Source organism: Macrosteles quadrilineatus, unplaced genomic scaffold (assembly GCF_028750875.1).
Source record: "Macrosteles quadrilineatus isolate MER2022 unplaced genomic scaffold, UCM_ALF_1.0 Scaffold_9__3_contigs__length_116548681, whole genome shotgun sequence".
Classification (NCBI taxonomy): domain Eukaryota; kingdom Metazoa; phylum Arthropoda; class Insecta; order Hemiptera; family Cicadellidae; genus Macrosteles; species Macrosteles quadrilineatus.
In genome coordinates, this window is record NW_026542602.1 from 7,193,769 (window position 1) to 7,213,557 (window position 19,789).

The 19,789-nt window shown below is 32.9% G+C and overlaps 1 protein-coding gene across 2 annotated transcripts in view; it reads right to left on the reverse strand.

The window, feature by feature from the left end:
- LOC129004075 (transmembrane protein 184B-like) overlaps window positions 1–17,671 on the reverse strand; it is a 34,075-nt gene extending 16,404 nt beyond the window's left edge. The window contains exons 1-2 of one of the 2 annotated variants that reach the window (XM_054432462.1): window positions 17,399–17,671; window positions 15,893–16,096 (exon numbers count right to left, since the gene is read on the reverse strand). In XM_054432462.1, the coding sequence (XP_054288437.1) occupies window positions 15,893–16,093 (201 nt within the window). In that variant the 5' untranslated portion in view covers window positions 16,094–16,096; window positions 17,399–17,671. The remainder of the gene's footprint in view (window positions 1–15,892; window positions 16,097–17,398) is intronic. The other variant, XM_054432463.1, reaches the window with a different exon arrangement.
- Between the last annotated feature and the right edge of the window lie 2,118 nt (window positions 17,672–19,789).

Sequence of the window (19,789 nt, forward strand, 5' to 3'; positions counted from 1 at the left end):
GCATGCGAAATGAGTCCTCATCCCAGGACAAAAGTTGATTAAGTTTCTTCAAAGCATGAAAGTTATTCCGGCAAAAAGGCTTTAACATGGAATGTAACAATATGGTAAGAGGGGTTATATTCTATTACTCCCCGGAGTGACTAAATTAGGTCAACGTTTGTTTAATCATACGTCTCTTCACTTAACCCTGTTATTTAACCGCCAGTATTTATGCTGGAAATGGAATGTGATAAGGGTTTTTCTTAGCGAGGAGTGGATAATTTTAATGAGGCACTCTACTAAAGTGAGATAATCACTGAGCAGGACCTCTCGGCAAACTTTGAAGACTAGTTATTTTTTAGTGCTAAAAGGAAATTTTTACACTTTTATGAATGAATGTGATTTATTTTTCAAAATCAGATATATTTTATTTAACGAATGTAAAATAGCATGTATCTCCTACTAGAAAATGGTTAAGCATGAAATAGCAAAATTTATGTTTTGAGGGTAAAAAATCTGAAACAAACATATTTTTGCCTCCAAAAACCCTGTTCCCATCCATAGACCGATCTAAACTGGTTAGTGAACTCGTTAGAATAGTTAGAAGTAGTTTCAGACAATTTTTTATTTCATTGAAATCAGAAGATTTGTCTCAGAGTTATCGAGCTAACGGACACATATATATGAATTTGATAAACGGAAGGTAGTTTTGGCCTCCAGAGTCATCAAAACATAAAAGTAAATCGGTCCTGGGACCAGGCCTTCAGGACTACAAACATAGATGTTTGTAGACCTGTCAGGCCTTACCATGAGACCATAATAGCTTATTTTCTGTATGAGAAATTTGCTAAAATAAATATTTTTCCTTCCATAATTTTTTGTCCAGATACACTGAACAATGGTAAAGTCTTAATATTCCTAGTAAAACAATAATAAAAAAAAATGTCAGCCAATACAGAAACAACAACAAATTCAAAAATAATGAATCCTTAGAGTTTCACCCATATTGATCCCCAACATAAAACTCTACTATTTCATCGCTAAAATCCTTTCCATCCAACCTCTTTAAAGCAAAAATTAGTCAACATTACATTTAAGCAGAAATAAATTACAGAGGTAAGTTAAATTGGATTTCAACTTCAAAACCAATAAAAGAAAAACATTTATTAAATAACCAAGTTGATTAATCATAGCAGTGTGTTTTTACTGCTAATCAAGAACAGACATAAATGTACTTGAGGCTAAACAAGAGTGATGAATAAAAACCAGTTGATTAAATGTTTGATGAAGTGAGTTGTGCAGCGATGTTGAACTTGGGAATCTTCAGATCTTCGTCATTCTCTCTCTAAATATTACGAGAAATATTATGTCTTGCTTATAAAATCAGGACAGCAAGAAACTTTGAAGTAAAGTTGAAATATGAGCATAGTTCTGATTACATTAAGACTATAGCTTTAGCAAAGTTTATTTATGAAATGAAATGATGAAATGAATGAAATGATATTTATTCGTCTATTTATTCGTTTAAGCCACAGCATAGAGATTTTAAATACTTCTTTACGATTTTCAAAACTGATACACAATTAGTTTCACATCGGGAATTTGACAAAGTGAATTGTATTGATCCTTAAATTTTATATTTGAAAATAATTAAAATGTTATCCCTTCTAGGTTCTAGCCCGGAATCGTTTCCCACATTACTTCAGGCTAGCTTTAGAGGGGGTTGAGGCATTATCACTTAGATAAAGTCCATTGGTGATTCACTGGATTTGAACCGGTGAGCTCGGGGATCGAAGTCTTGCGATTTACCACTAGACCAGCTCGTTACCCCAGAAAACAATTAGAGTACCATCAATAGAACCAATTTTAAGTATTATTAACTTAAATTTATATTTACTAGCCTACCGGAAGAATCAATGACAACTGAAAACTGACAATTCTTTATTGCACATAACTTCTGTTACAATTATTACAAAAGTAATACACAGACAGGTACATTGTCAAGGTTTCATTTTAAAACTTACAATGTAATATTTTGCTTGAATGTTTCATTTTAAAATTTAATGGTCTAAGACAGAGTACTGAGTCAAATTATCAATGGGGCAATATGAAAGTCCTCTATACAGTCGGTTGCAATCTTTATGTGACATTTTATCTAAATTGGTCCAAAGGTTTCCGTGTGACGAAAGGCAGAGGCCTTATTTATTAAAGTAACCTATGTATGTAGATTGATCACATTTCTAGAAAAATATATAACAAATAACTATTCCGCTTTCAATAAATTACTCATCATTTAGTCAAAAGTCAATGATACTTTCTACGGAACCACAATTCCAATATTTATGCAGCAAGAACTAGACGGCCGACCCATACTATTAATAATGCAAAGGCAAAGGGCGTTATAACTCTTCGGCACAAATCCTCACACACACACATAAACTCCGTTTCTTATCGAGGGTCAGTGACAAGGATTTTCAGATGGGTAAAAAATATTTTTCTGAGTCTTGTTAAATTTTTGAACCCATTTAGGATAATATACGTTAATGTAGGTAGTTAAAAATACCATTGACGTTTGAATCCTAAAGGACAAATTGAAATTCCATCTATAAGGATCAGCTGTCGCCTATCAATCAAATCGGACGCAGTTAAATAAGCCACTCAGAACGCACTTTAGTTTAAACTTTTTTCACTTTTACTTTATACTTTTCAATGAAATGGCGACCATACAAAGTAGGTATTTTAAGCCAAGTATGAGTTACCAAGATAGCTGATATTAAGTTAAAGTTACATTGACTTACTAAAATTATAATAATAAGGACAATATTGTACAACAGTAGTTATTTTACATCAGAAATCTGTTGTTGGCACAGTGATCAGAACAATTAGGTTCATCTTCAAAATAGAGATGTAAAGTATACTTTACAGTACCGGTAACACAATAAAGAAGTACAACAAATTAAATTTAGAAATAGTAATAAACATTGGATTAAAACTGTAGGCCCTATTCTTTTAATTGTCTTACTAAATATTACTGTTCATTAAAAAAAATTAAAAGCAAAATACATAAACAACAATATATGTTGTAATATTTTTTTAACAAATAAAAGTTCACCGGAATAAATTACCAGTAATAGGTCTCAATTTTCTTTTTTCTAAAGGGTAAAATTATGAAATTAATGTATTCTTATTTGCATTTCAACTCAATTGACATTTTATAGTTTTTTTTTAGTCAGCAGTCCAAATGCTGATTGCCATCTAATACCATACTATCTAAACCTTTTTAGACAGCATCGTTAATTCATAGCCCAATGATAAACTACACAATATTATGAATCGGGATCGAACTAGGAAATTATGTTGTGTTTTATCCATCAACCATAGAGACGATCTACATTACGATCAGAGTATGGTAACAACGACCGATTGCACGATATTGTTCCGCCTGGCGCATCAAGACAGGATGACCAAAGTGTCTGCGACTGACTGGATATGGGTGAAAGCTAAAATCAGAGGAAACAGAGAGAGGTTGTGTGTGTAGTCATTCATAGGTGACAGATAACAGGGGATTAGTAACCAGCTTGCCATGTTAAACTGTCAGCTGATAACAAGTCAGTGAGAGTTTGCAGCAAAACCCACTGTGTCTGCGAATATTCCTGACTTTAAGCTTTAGCATTGTTGGAGTTTCATTAAATTCATGGAATTTCTTCCATTTTTTACCACTATATAAGGTGTAACAATACATACTGGTAATCTAAGTTTGTTTAGGTTTGCCTCGTTTCCAACATACTTAATATCTAACCCTTAACACGATTTGTAGCCAATTAAACATTCAACCTGTAAACTATATGCTTAATGTAAAGAAACGTCACAGCTTCTTTTAAAAAGGAAGTTTTTCAGTAAAGTTAAGTAAACAGTAACAAAGAGATAAAGACTGGATAGTCACCATAACAACCCGGTCGTGTTAGCATTGTAAATTTATCATCTAACTCATTTACCTTCGTACTTCATCTTTAACATTCAAACGCATTGTCTCTTTGGTCTCGATGTGAACTATTTTGTAATTTAAAAAAATAACAAAACTTCAATTGGTATTATAGTTGAATACCTCTGCCGCAGCAAATCTGCAGACTAAGTAAGTGTATTTTCTGTATTATTTCCATTTGGATTTTTACAAATATTTCCATAAATATGTCAGATTTATTCCCTATATATTAAAATTAAGTTTAGCAATTTAATAAAGCATGACTTTAGTGAAATGTTAGTAGCCCGGTATAAAATAAACAAATTTGGTGGTAAAAGCAATAAAAAAGAAAATAACAGTATGCTAATTTTAAATTTACTGGGTTTTTAAAATTTGCATTGTAATTAGCTTACAACGCTTCAATATAATATTTTTTTAGTTTTTCAACCTCTAAAAAATAGTTTGGAAAAAAATTGTGTAATTTTACATTTTAGGGCCAAAAATATTAAAACCCAATTTTTACCCCCATAAAACTCTGTTTCTCATAGTCTGATCATCCTGGTTCACAAATTCGCTCAAATAAACGTAGGTTTATACGTTTAACTAAATTTTAACTATGATCAAGATTCAAAGAGATTTTTACCCAAGTTATCAAGCTATAATATATGAATCTGAACAGATACTGGTAGTGATTTTGCCATCTAGGAACATCATAAAAAATAAATGCAATTTTTTTAATACATCCCGGTTTTACTATAAGTTTTACTATAAACCTATTGCAATAGCTTCTTCTCCTACAGGGGAAATTCGCTAATACACAACATATTGCAGACAACAAATTGAGATAGCAAGAACACAGAGGCTGAGTTATTACATTACTCTTTGGACGTCAAACAGTTTTATAGACACAGACATGATATTGGCTATTTGACATCCTTTGTACTTTAATATTCTGAACAACGTGTATACAGCTAGGCTATTTGCATTCTTGTTTCAATTATATTTTCAAATACAAGCGCTGATTTCCTGGTTCACATTTTGAGTGTTAAGAAAAATCTTTAAGCTATGGATTGTCGCAACACCCTTTTTAACTTATTTACATGTTTATGCTTTTAAGTACGTAGGCCTACAAATTTTAATTTTGATTGCATTAATTGAGAAGCATTCCATTGTGGTGTTAAATGTTGAATATTCATTTATGTTTTGACAAGTTGTAAGCTTTGTCAATCTTGTGCTTGTAACAAAAGTAGTCAGTAGAATTTTGTTGACAAAATTTTGGATTGATGGAAACAAAATTGTACCTCCTCGTCGCTCCTCACAATTATGTAACGTCTTGAGAACTGGTTTGAAGCTAGTAGTTTTCATTTCATTGTTAACAGTATAATTATTTACACACAACTCTCGGTCAGAGCGTTTTCATTCACATCATAAAAACTAGTTAAACATATGTTCAGTACATATAACAAAATTTAAACTCTCTTAGCTGAATTTGTAGGTGTTTCATTATCTATAGATTTTTTTAATTTTTTTCTTTGAAAGGGAACTGTCGAAACCTTTCGACTTTTAGAAATATTGTTATAAAACATCATTAATTGATAGCCAAATGAAAAACAGCATCTAGATCCAGGATCTGCTCTGTTTGGGATTGAACCGGCTAACTTCAGATCTGAAGGCAAGCACTAACCACTCAGCTACATGTTACATTTCACTTAAATCACTTCCTGGACACCATGATCCGTGCAGGAATCTACTACTGAGGGCCATTTCTTACAACTCAGGATTACAAAGTGAAAGTGCTGGGAACTAGGATTGTCTGTGTGAAACCCCCTAACCTTGTGACCTACATCACATCATACAGGTCGTCTGCCCAATCCTCTGTTTTATTGATTTATATTGTCTAATTCCTAATCCATGCTAAATTCATCAAATCAAACTTTTTGTTTCTCTAAAAATAATTATTTTTAAATCTTGATCGTCCAAATTAAACTTAAAAATAACTTCAAGTAAAAAATACACATGTAAGCCTAAAAAATACTAAACAGGTTAGGTTTACTCAGTATTCTTTATTTTCATCAGTGATATAGATCAGCTAATAAAAAGATATAAAATAAAAAAATGTAGAAATTTTGGATTACATAGTGAACATTATTAGAGTATTATTTATTAGGTTTTTAGATAAGTTTTTATGGTATTTTACTATTTTTATGTTATTTATTGTGACCCTTGGTGGGAATATATTATTGATAAAATAAAAGTATTACCTACCTTATCCAACCACAGTTGCTGGTATGACAACTAGTTTCGTTCCTTAGAACTTTGTCAGGTCATTGTATGCAACCACATACAATGACCTGACGAAGTTCTTAGGAACGAAACTAGTTGTCATACCAGCAACTGTGGTTGGATAAGTTAATCCTTTTATTTTATCAATATTTTTATTTATTTCATTTTGACCTATATTGTTTCGTAACGTTTTGAATAGTGAAAAACGGCCTTATTTAAATACATTATTTCCATAAAACCACTGTTAGATAGCTCACTTTTTACATTATTTTCTTATTTTTCATTGAAGAGAAGGTGGTACTGCTACTTTTAACGATTTAAACTTTGGTGTGGGATTTATCATAATTTCATTAACATTATAAACTACTTTAATGTCCAATACTCAGTAAATTAAGCCACAGCGTGAGGTAATATTTCTTACAAAAACCTAACAACGTCCACATAATATCTAAGTAAGGGAAATGTACTCCGTTGTACAAAGAAAGCGTAAATAAAAGACGATAAGACAATACAGTTGGTAGATTGAGGTCACGGGACAGTTACCGATGTAGCTACAGCATACAGATAACCTGGTACTGTTAGTTATGTGAACATTCTATCAACTGTCAACATACCTCTACCTCTCTACTGAATAAATTAAGTGTTTTTCATACAGTGAAGACTGTTGTTACCAATAAATAAGTTGTGGAATAAAGTAGTTATTTTCATTAAAAAAAAGAGTCCGTAGGAGACAATGACAGTAGCAATTCGGTTGTAAATTAAATCGTAACTAGGTACTTACTAAAACAAGACAAAAATGTCACTTGGTTATTAATCAGTAAGCTATTTTTTTCAATTTTATTATCAAGATTATGCAGATGACATTTCTCAATTTGTTTAGGCCTACTGTTCTTTTGTTAAATTACACAAGCCTTACTTAGGGTTTATTTTAACCATAATACAACAATTTACACACACCTGAGCTTGCAAAGATCATAAACGTTCATGAAATGTAAAACAATTTAGGAATCATTTTTACATAGAGAATTTTTTCCAACAATGTATTGTTTATAAGGTTTACGAAATACAGCAAAAATTACCTTTAGAGTAAAATGCTTCTTCCACAGCAAAATTCTCCTCCCCCCGCCTCGCTCTCAAAGAGTGGAGAAGGGGGGAAGGGATGAGAGAAGTTGCATAATCAGACAATGTTATGAAACTCAGTAACGCCACAAAGCCTCAGACAATTGTGGTCACAATGGTTTAACACCAACACCTCGGCATCTGACTGAACTATCTTCCAGGCTATTGTAAACTTTGTACATTGTCCACTGATCTTAATCAAGCGACCTTGTGTTTGTTCACAACCATATCATTCCTTCATTGGCATTTTACATAGTGGTGTCAATATGAATAGTAATACTGTATGTGTAGCCTATTCCAACTCTTTTCAATACACCAAAGTTAATTGTAAGAATTTCCCAGAGGTTTATTGTTTATTGACAGGTATAAGATGTTAAAACGGTAAACAATTTAGACCAGTAACGGCAATCATTGGGCAAAATAGGAGACTAAAAATTATGTCCTGTTGGAAGACGCCTTTTATTATATTTGTTTTATCCATCAACAATGTTTAATATTGTAATTTACTTTATCAATAACTGTGTGTAACTTAGTTTTTGTTTTCATTATTAACTTTACAAACCGGTTGTTCATTATAATTTCTGTATGGAAGGAAAAGTTTCAACTGAAGCAAGTCTAAAAATGGGAAGTTGTGTAGAAGAATCATTACATAACATGCCATAACCATCAATAGTTTGAGAACTGTCAAAACAAATTAGCACATCTCTATAAATAAATTGACACTGGACAAAAAACTTGTGACAGTTTAAATCTCTACCTAATCCCAAACAGTAATAAAGTAGAAATACGAAGAATAGTGAAAGCTTTGACTAATAATAGATGTAGTAAAGTATATCGATAGCTTTTACTGTAGTGAGTTCTCCAATACAAAGTAAGTTCTTGCCTGAGCGACTAATCCATTTTTTTCTAAGTAGGTGATCTACAGCTTATGCAGGCTTTGAAACCATCTGGTCACACTATCAGGAGCTAAAGCAATTGGTGATTAGAGGGATTTGAACCTATGTACCTCAAAACAGAAGCACCTTGCTTAACCACTAGACCAGTCATACTCAACAAGTGCAATATGTACTAACAAAATATTTTAAAACAAACAATAAGAAATTATGTGATGCTGTAATTGATAGAAGATGTACTAAATTAATCCAATATTTTTACACAATAGATAGAGGTAAGTAAAGATTGATTTGGTTCTTCCAGAATAAGAGAATTTGTTGTAAGTTATCACTACTGTATAGTATAAAAATATGATGTAAATATCATAGTCATTCGTTATTATTATATCTTTTTTATTATGTCCCACCTTCACAGCCCAGGTCACTTGGCTCTGGCCCAGAACCGTTTTCACATTACTACAGGCTGGACCTAGAGGGATGTGGCATCATCACTTGGATAAAATACATTGGTGGGATTTGAACTCAGGGGACTTAAGTCCCACACTTCCTTACTAGACCAGCTCGCTCCCATTAAACTAAAATATAATCTATTATTATACCATTGGAAAAGGACAGTTTGCTATTTGAAAGTTATATTTTTAAATGTTCTTATACAGTATCAGTTTTTGTAAAAGATACCATATCAGGTCATTGATTGGAATATCTAATGTGGATTTAATGACAAACATTTATCTAGGTTAATTTTGGGAAATAACAATCAGACCGTAGGGGAATGACCAAAGAGAATTCTGGGATAGCAAAGGAATTTTATGCGGTTTGCGGTCTCTTTTAACCTTGCATTTTCCAGTCTATAATAGGCCTTAGTTCTGTGCATGGAACACAAGCAAAGTAAGGGGTAAACTGGTACAGTATGGTGAACTGATACTGATCAAATTTGGTGGTGGGAACCAAGACGCGGACACACGACTGCCAAGGCTTCAAATCTGTCGTGCTACTAACTAAGTCACCAACTTACAATAATTCTATTTAAATTTTATAAGAATCAAACTAGGCCCGTCAAGTACCTACTTATTATGTCCTGGAATAATTATGCTCAAATTATGAAAATACACCAGTTTTGTTAATCAAAACTACATTTTTGACAAGAAAAAAAAATTAAAAACAAACATAGATAATATTATCGAACATCAGCTGATTAAATGAAATATACAGCAGTAGTTAAGTTTCAATGACCGATCCAAGAGACAGCATGACGTAGCCTACTTTTATGATGTCATAGTGAGCTCATTTTCTTCTCTTCTCTACAGACTTCACCAATGAGAACTTTTTTTGTATGGTACATATTACCAGAATATATTAAAACATTAAATAACATTAACCATTAAATTTTAACTTGGATATTTTTCTTTTGTGTGACATATTTTGTAGGTTTTACAGTAGTATGCAATTTGTTCTTCTGGCAATGTTTTATCTATCTACAACAGAATATGGAAATGTCTGTGAATTATGGAATTTTTACTTTCTCCAAAAATCTTAAATCAGTTTTTGTCCAACAATTATTTGTAAACCAAAGTCTTTCAAACTTTTCACAACAATAAAGGTTTCAACTCTCTCCAGTACATGTCTTGATAATATTATTACTAATATTTCAGCCCTAATATATGTTTGTCTTCTGATGTACAAAATGGTTTATCTGGCCACTTTACTCAGTATCTTAATGTGAATTGTGAGTAGGCCTATTATCATTACTCATTAGGAAACATAAGAAACCTGTTATTAACAAAAAAACAATATTTGTGAGACATTTTTCTCAGGTAAATATTTCTAACTTTCTTAATGTTTAAAAATCAGAGGATTGGTCTTACTTCTTCCAGAATGTCAATTTAACAAAAGATGTAAATCTTCTTTATATATTAGTATTTTTACATTTTTTCAAACTACTTTTTATGCTTGCTTTCCATTAGTTAAGTCTGAAGATAGTCTAGATTTATTTAAGTTGTCAAACGTAATACCAGTTATAAAAAAGGTGATCCAAAAGATTTAGCTAATTACAGACCAATTTCATTACTCCTGACATTCTCCAAAATTTTTGAAAAAATATTTTTAATAATTTGAATGATTACTTTAACATTGTCAACTTTTTAATTAACATAAATCAGTATGCATTCATGAAAGGTAAAAGCACTGTAGATGCAATATTTATCTTTGTAATCTGAGGTAGCGGATGCTCTTGACAGTTTGCAGAGCAAATGACTGTACGGTTTATATATTATTAGTTTTGATGTTGATATTCTTAATACTATTGACACTATTCATGTATATTTTGTAAAAATGAATAAAGGATGATTTGACTTGATTTAAAGCAAACAAAAACATATCTAGACCTGCATATTTTTAAGTTGCAGGATGGGTTTTTGATAATGTATATGCTACCTATTCATTTTGACATTTTTGTATCCTTCACTTGAAAACTGTATCTTTGATTTTAGCATAACATTGCTAGTCCAGCAATGTTATGCTAAAATCAAAGATACAGTTTTCAAGTGAAGGATACAAAAATGTCAAAATGAATAGGTAGCATATACATTATCAAAAACCCATCCTGCAACTTAAAAATATGCAGGTCTAGATATGTTTTTGTTTAAGAAAGTCTAATAACAGTGGAATTATAAATTACTTAAATGTAAAAAGCCTGCAACTAAAAACAAAATTAAAATTTTTAACCTTTGTAAAAAACAATTTAGTCTTTGTGGCGAGTCCCGCCACAAAGACTAAATTGTTTTTTACAAAGGTTAAAAATTTTAATTTTGTTTTTAGTTACAGGCTTTTTACATTTAAGTAATTTATAATTCCTCTTTTATTAGTCTTTCTTAAATAGATTGGACAACGTCACCTTTACTTTCAGCATTAAATTAATGAACATTGAAAATTTAATTCTTCCTCATAAAACCTTAAGTACAGGATTAGGAAGCAGTTTTTTTATACCATATAAAGACAGACAACTAGCAACGTGAAAGTAACTCCTACTAAGACATAGGTATTCTTCTCGAATGGCCGAGAGAAACCAAGGAAGTAACAAAGAAAGGCATATCCCACAGCTGTGAGACTGTATTGATGACAAAGAAGTCAGTGTCTTCACTCGATGGCGTGGCCTGGTGAAAGGCTTGTTGGACAGAGGGGTGGAGGGGGGGGAACTTGTTTGCCTTGATCTGACCTCACTGCCAGCCTCAATTGAAAGTTTTGATCATTCTACAACGGTATTTCACAAACTATAGACGATTTTGCATCATTTTGAAATTTGACCTTCAGAAATTTTTTTTACATTGATGATTAATTTGCGGAAACTTGGGTTTTTTATCTATCTGTTGACCTGCTATCATATAACAATTAAAGGTGAAAAAGAGGGAAAAATACCATAAGAAAGGAAAGAATCTCATTCTTTGAACGTTTACTTTAGGTCTTCAATATGAGACAGTGAGCAGGAAAATCATGGTAAAATTGTGGAACAGCAAAACCGACATCAAGTGTATTACGCCTACAGAAATAAAAGAATAGATGAGAGAACTAGAAATTTCTATTGAGGATTGAAAAAAATAAGGAAATACTTAAAGCACTACAAGATAAACACACGGCACTATTGTTTAAGTAGGCCTAATTAATCAAGGGACCAGTGAGGATGATTTGAAACGGAGAAAGAAATTACAGTCTGACTGAATGAAAAAGTACTGGGATTGAACAAGTAAAGACAGACGACAAGAAAAATGAAGAAAAATCTTCCCATTAAAATAACTTAAGTGGTCTAATGTTGGACATCTAGGCTAAACAAAAATAAATAAATAATTTGAAGAATTAGGTGTTTGTCTATCTATCTTTCCAACAAGCATAATCTACAGAACCAATTAAGCTAAAATTAAAGAAAATAGCTCCTGCACCAGGGATTATTACAGGCCTAGTCCTGTTTTAATGTCAACCTAGGACTCTGCCAACTTGGGTTTTTATAGTTCTCAGGTGGAGTTTTGAGGGATAAAAAATATTAATTGGTCTGCTTTATGGAAACAAAAGGAAAAACAGAAAGGATCTTATATACCTTGTAGGCTTAACTACATATAAAATCAAATGCTCTTCTGTATGTCTGTACTTTATCATTACCAAACCATTGATTTAATCATTATTAAAATTTGGGAAATTGCCTTTCTATAGATTCAATATATTCTATATTGCCTAGGAAGTTTTCCGTCTTGTTCCCAATAATAAAATCTATTACTCCTCCGGCCCCTGGCTTTTAAATTCAACATGTTAAGCATGTGGGAATTATTTTTAATGATTTGCTTCCACGGAAAGAAAAAGTAGTCACTAGTAAAGTAGTTAGTAGTGGTACTTACAATTTTTAGAAATTTTTTTAATTGGCACAAATCAGTTCTCTGAATATGTACTGCAAGTAGACTCCTCATCCTACAGCTAAGTGTGAAGCCTGTGTTTAACATCTGGTTTTACGCATGTTGAACCAATTGTTTCTCCTCTTTTCTACTAAATTTTACAATGTGAACTTTGATTCACTGCGAAAATACCAGAAGAAACACAATAAATCAAATAGACAAGTTTTATCTGGTTACCGTACATAGTTTACACAAAATAATTGTACACATTGTCAAATTGTTTCCACTGCAAATCGACAAAATCTATCTAAAATTCAATTTATAAATAAACATGAACTTAAAAAAACTAAACAATGAAAACCATAATGTCCATGCACAACCCTGGATTCAATTCCTTACAAATGCTTACAAAAGCGACAAAGAAAGTAAAAATAAGAGATGAGCGGAAGGACAAAGTTTTGACGGTCAATGCCACCGTGACCAATCAATCTCACGGTTTTGGCCGCGACTGTTCCGTATAACAAGGATAGAATTTACTGTCTGAGGTACTCTGATCGTGAAATAAGACCAGTGTAGAATCTGAAGATTTGTTACCTGGTTTGAAATTAATAGAGTATTTCTGTTTAGACGAAAAACATAACTGTACTAACTAAAAGGTAAAAATGCTTAATTTTTTCTCAATATTTACTTAGGACTCTATGTGTTGCTGTAGCAACTCATTTCAAAAGACGTGTTTTTATACAAAAAACTACATTAATAGGCTACATAGAATAGACTTTTCCTCGCCAAAGGTCAAGGATGTTGACGAAGATCATGTTGAATGTTGAATGTGTATTACAGAGTGGTTTCAGAATGTAAAGTTAGGTCAGGGTTTCATAGCATTCTTATTTTCATGTACATAGTTTACACAAAATAATTTTACATATTTTACACAAGTAGAAAGTACTTTTATATGGGAAGGTAGGTCTAAGTTAGTTATGTATTGGGCATCCACAAAAGTTCAACATTAGTAAATTTGAACATGCTTGCTTTGGATCTCTATTTCAGTTTGGGTTTTAATAAAGGCTATCAGTAAAATGTAACAAAGCGAAGATTTTACCATTCAAAGACATTAAATAGTGTAAAATTTCACTGGCATTGGAATTAAGTAGGTTAAGTATTGACAAAATGTTCTTCTAATTGTTTTAGTAAGACATTGACAAACCTTGTATAGACCTAGCCTAGCTGAATAAAAATAGAGGTTGAGTAGTAGCACCTTTAACTACAGGCCGCGGCGTTCGAAGTGGCAACACCGCATAGGATGGCTGGATGGCTACGCTACGCCACTGAACGCTAGCGCTCGGGCCACAGAGGATTATAGAGCAAGCACGCAAATTATCTATTAATTTAGATGTTTTATATCTGACAACACTGATCTGAAGGAAAAGAAGGAAAGAATTATACGAGGCTTTTGTGTTAATACAAGAATATAATACAATATTTATTCAAACCTTTTACGGTACCAGTACGGGTACATTGAACGTATAAGTATTAGGCGTATAGTTGTAGTTTTCTTCCGTCTCTTCTACGTATTTACTCTATGATTTATTATCAGTTAAACACTTAAAATTTAAATCCTATTTACAATGTTATTTAGTTGCAGCTTCTATGTAAGCTATTGTTTTATCAATTATTAGAATGATGACGTTTACTATACAAAGTAAAAATTAACAAAAGCAATAGATAAAATTATTTTATTAAAGAAACGATTGACATTTTTCTCTGGTTATGGTGGCTATTATTTTTGTCTTATTTTACTTTCGTTTTCAGTTATTTATCAAAACATTGCTCTTTCTCAAAATAATTTTTGACACTATTTCTTTAAAATTTACTCCACAAATGCAAACAGTTTCAGCTATTTCTGAAATATCAATATCATAAAAAGACATTAAAAAAGACATAAAAAACAGCTAATACAGAAGAACAACCGCAATTAGCCTTGCCGGTAATTTTAGTTATTCGCTAATACCACCTAATTCTACCAAGATGGTGGTCGTCACGCCACTATTGGTTGATGAACGCAAAATTTAAAGTTTCCGCTAGTCCCGCCTTCCGATTGTCTGTTGCAAGAATATTTTCAATGGATTAGTTATTAATGGTGGCGCAATAACAGAATGAATGAAGTAATATTTTTATTTCTCATAATACCACATATAATGTGTAAATATAACAGATACTTAAAATCCATAATAAACTAAAGCAAAATTAATAAAACTAAAAAGAAAAGGCATTTTTGTTTAGTCTACGGTATTTAATTATGAAGACATTAAGTCGTGCAGTGTGCACAGTGTACGTGTAAACTTGTTGGCTGGATTGTAGTAAATAGTTAACCTGTCTTTGAAATGCATTCAATGCTGTGCTGTTGGCTGTAATAATAAATTACTTATTAGGGGAAAATATAAGGAACACAGGTAGAGCTTTTAAAATATAACTGAACTTCTGTACTGGTTGGGAATGTATGTATATTAAAGCAATATTTTATACAAAAGTAATATTCTTGAGGATAACCAAAAGGCATATTAACCTGCTTGAAATAATTCAGTTGGCCTACATTAATTAACTATATTAGCTATGCGATACTACACTACAGCTTGCGGGCAGCGCTAATCGCCATGCCCCGCCTAAAAACTGAGATTTGGTCGCTCTTTTCAACCTCTTTTCAAAGTATATTTAATTATCTACCGTTTTTCACACAGACGAAACTTCTCTGACCAACAAACAAAAATTTTAGTAGGCGACTACTTTTTCACTTCACTTTTCCTAAATTAGGGTATTCTAATGTGTTAATTAAAAAAAAATATATACCACCAAAAGAAATTTTTATTTTCAAAACCATACCAAATTTCTCTGTACCAAATTTCAAAATTTTATCTCAATTGTAAGGGTGTAAAAATGCAGTATATTTAAACCACGACCACTAGTTCCGTACTACCGTAATGGTGAAATGGCAGGGAGTTAATGCTCAGTGCGACGTTGCCAATTCTCGCTGGCCGCGGCCTGTAGTTGAAGGTGGCTGTGGTAGTAGCCTTTGATTAGATCTTTTTACTACACTAGCTGATTTTTTAAACAGGATCATTTATTAAAAGCCGAATGATTACGGACAACTCAGTTCAGCTTCAAAACATTAAAGACTGTAGGTTAAACAGAGTCAAACTGGCAACATCATCAGACGAGCACTATGTAACTATCGTTTTCAGCTATTAAACATGTTAAGAATATCTCTATGAATCAGAGTAACTAACCTGTTGGCATGTGAGGAAGAGTGCTACCCATACAAAGGCTCCGGCAATGCCTTGTGCCAGCCTCGTCTGGAGGAAGATAGGTTCCGCATGAGGGTAGGTAGGCCAAGGCGTGGTGGAGGGTGTGGGGGAGGGGGAACTTACATTGGGAGGGAATACAGAACTAGCGGCGGAGCTAGACACTACGGGGGGCGAACTTGTCATGGTCTGAAACAGAATAAATACATGATCAGGATAGTCTTTTGTGAAACAGTGTAGGCCCTAACTAGAAATTTAATGGAACCGGTATCATGACAAAATAAGAGGGTTTTACCAACTAACTTAGAGAAGTTATCAGACTCCTAGGATTGGTGTCAACAAAACGAACTTTGATATTTTGACGTAGATTCTAGTACTTATTTAACCTAAAACTGTTCTTCAATCAGTTTCTACAAGACAGCAAAGCACTTTGTGAGCTTATTTTAGCTGCATATGATTCATGGATTGACGTGTAGAATGGAGTTAGTGAGAATAACCTAATGCCTAAGCCTAATGTTTCTGATCCAGAATCACTTTATGAGTTAATTTAGCCACAGGTGAGCCCATTTGAAGTACTTACCCGGTTAAGCTTATCAACTGATATTGGAAACATAGGCCTACAACTTACTTATCTTAACCCAAATAACTTAACTTACAAGTGAAGGATGAGTGTTTAAAATGGAGGGAAATGGATGCCAGGAGTAGCTTTTTTACTTAGACCAACCGTTTCATTAGTTAGGACATCACAGAGAAGTAAGGTACAGAGGAAACATGCCTTAATAAAAATGGGACAACCTTGCGCTTTTAGGTGTAGTAGCCTATGTTGTCACTGAAATAATGCTTGTGACGATCAAGGAAGAGCCCTAGCAGCGAGCATTAGGCCTATGCGAAAATTTCTATCGCACGTGGTCTTCCTCTACTAAGATAAGACTTATCTTAGTGGAGGAACACTTAGTGTTAGTAAAGTAGTATGTGATGGCGAGGGGGCAGTGATGGAACTTTTCCCTAGACAACAGCACTAACTTAGTGCTAGACACCAAGTAGGCTAGGCCTTAAGTTACTTTAAGAATTGTTGGTACAAGAGGAGATCTATCTTAGAAGGTTTCAACTTTTTTAACTTGCTACTAGGCCTAAATTGTCAAAGTAGACTTGGAATAGGTAAGTATAGCCTTTTTATAAGTTAGGCACTACATAACTTAACTTACTGTATTTAATTGATATAGGCCTATGGTTTAAAAAATGTTCAAGTATACTTAAGGAGTCTTCCTCTATTTAAAAGCATGCGAGAACATAATGCACATAGCCTAAACCTATAAACTCGAGTTAAATTAGTTCTGCAGACTTGGCTTTCAAGTTAGGTCTGGTCAAGTGTAGCCTATGTTGAATTAGAACATGGTATCACCCCATCTCCATAACATAACCTTAGGAACCATATTTATGATTAAAATCAACCTTCATTGTCCTATCTAAGTGAACATTACTTGATCTTACCGAATATAAAAAGAGGAACTTTCAACACATATGTCAGAATAATCCTTTGAGAATCGGATTTGACAACACCACCAGTAAAACTTATCCCACTGCACTAACGTTGGAATGAACACATTCACTAACAAACCGATTCATTACTATTTCAAATAATTCACAATATACGGTTCAATCACTCGCTATTTATGAATAAGCAAAGATTTAACAACGCGAAACGGAGGATCCACTTCTGACAGAAGGAGAAGACGAAGACATAACGGAACTTATTTTGACAACTCCACTGCGCATGGCAATGGCACACTTTGGCGCATGCGCAAACACGATACTCACGGCCGCCGAAACGTAACACTACTGACTGACTGAACTGAAACGTTGAAGCTGAAAACTGAAATAGAATCACTCACTGAACTGAAAATCACTGAGGACTAACTCTCTAGTCAAAATAAGGGTACGATGTCATAGCTTATAATTAAGAATTTGTTGCATAGCTTATAATCTTAAAAATGTGGCATAGCTTATAATGGGAAATTTAAATTGTTCCATAGCTTATAATCGTAGAAATGTTGCATAGCTTATAACGGTTTTCTTCAAATGTGACATAACTTATAATGGTATAACTCAAATGTGCTGCAGCTTATAAAATCTCGTTTGTTCTATAGCTTATAATAATTTTCAAAACGTGGCATAGCTTATAACGCGCGGGAATGACGTCATAAATCAAACTCTCGATATTTCAAACTTCCCATAAAATAATTGGAAATATACTGGTCTTCCTCTGAAATTCGAATTAGCGAGATTCTACTGTATTAGCATAGATAAAACATATGGTATTAGGTAGAAAATTTTTCAAAATTCAAAACCAACCTCAGAAACCTTTTATTGGCCAACCCACTGTATTCCTGATATGATTTTTTAATATACCAGCATCCGTAAGTACCTATTTTTTAGTTTTGACTCTTGATATGTGATATTTATTTGACTTGCATGTGTATTTAGATCTTGCATCTTTCAGTTTTTAGTTGTGAACATACAGTGATTATTTATTATCATTAATTTATGTATTTATTTATTTATTGTAAAACTTTTGAGAGTTTTTGTAGAAGCATGTTGATTGAATTTGAAATAGTAAAATTTGTGATCATTATGCCTTCCTTAACTGACCTCCAAATGCATGTACTTTGTCAAAGGGAAAATAAATATTCTTAGAGAATGACATATGATGGTATCAAATGAGTAGTGGTTATAATTGACTGACTTTGATTTATAATCTAAATCTTCATTATTTTTTCAGGTACTGTACCAGTATGATGGAGCAACATGCACACCAACCTTCTTGATACCTTCTCAGAAACCTCCAATTTGATGTAACTTGCCCATACCAATTACGTTTTGTTATCCTATTGTGTAGTATTTTGTAAATATTAATCTTGTGGGTAGTATTATAAATTTGTACTGTATAAATCAAAATCCATTTCTGTTAATAAATAAATAAATAGCAACTATACCGTACTTTTTTAATAAACTTGAACTACTTTTGATTTTTATTAAGTCACGTTTGAAGATAGAAGCTACGTTTCATATTAGTTAGTAAATATGAACTTGCTCCTATTTTGTGTCATTTGTTACAATATACAGTTGATAGTGGTATTTTCCCCGATTTTTTAAAACTAACTGTTGTAAAACAATTGCACAAAAAGGGTCCGAAAGATAATGCTTCCAATTATCGGCCCATCTCTTTGACATCCACTTTTAGTAAGGTTGTGGAGAAACTTATGCTTAAGCACCTTAAAAAGTTCAATATTGAGCATGAAATATTACCTGAATGCCAACACGGCTTTAGGGAGAGTAGGAGTATTACCTCGGCTGCTGCAGAATTTGTCCACACTGCCTTGAACAAGTTGGATAGTGGTTGTAAAGTGGCTGGGGTGTGTTTGGATCTTTCTAAAGCCTTTGACAGGGTCAACCATGCAATCCTTGTCAATAGGTTAGTTGAGATTGGCCTCCCTTCTTGGCTGACAGTGTTGATTAGCAGCTTTTTAACCAATCGAGGTTTTTTATGACAATGGTTGGTCATTGGACAATGTCATGTCAGAACAAAAACATGTTGTTTCAGGAGCCCCACAAGGGTCCATTTTGGGCCCTCATCTGTATAATATCTATGTTAGTAATTTTTCTGCTATCAATGTTGAAATTAGTATGTATGCTGACGTCAGGTGTATGCTGGGCTCAGTCTTTTTATAAACTCAAGCAGGGCATGGCCGATTTTGTACATAAAGCTAGCTCATATTTTGAAAATATTAATTTCAAAGTCAACCTTGTTAAGACAGAAATTGTAGTTTTCGGATAGATTTAGTTAAGGATGATGTGATCTTTGAAAGTAAAGAGTGCTGTAAG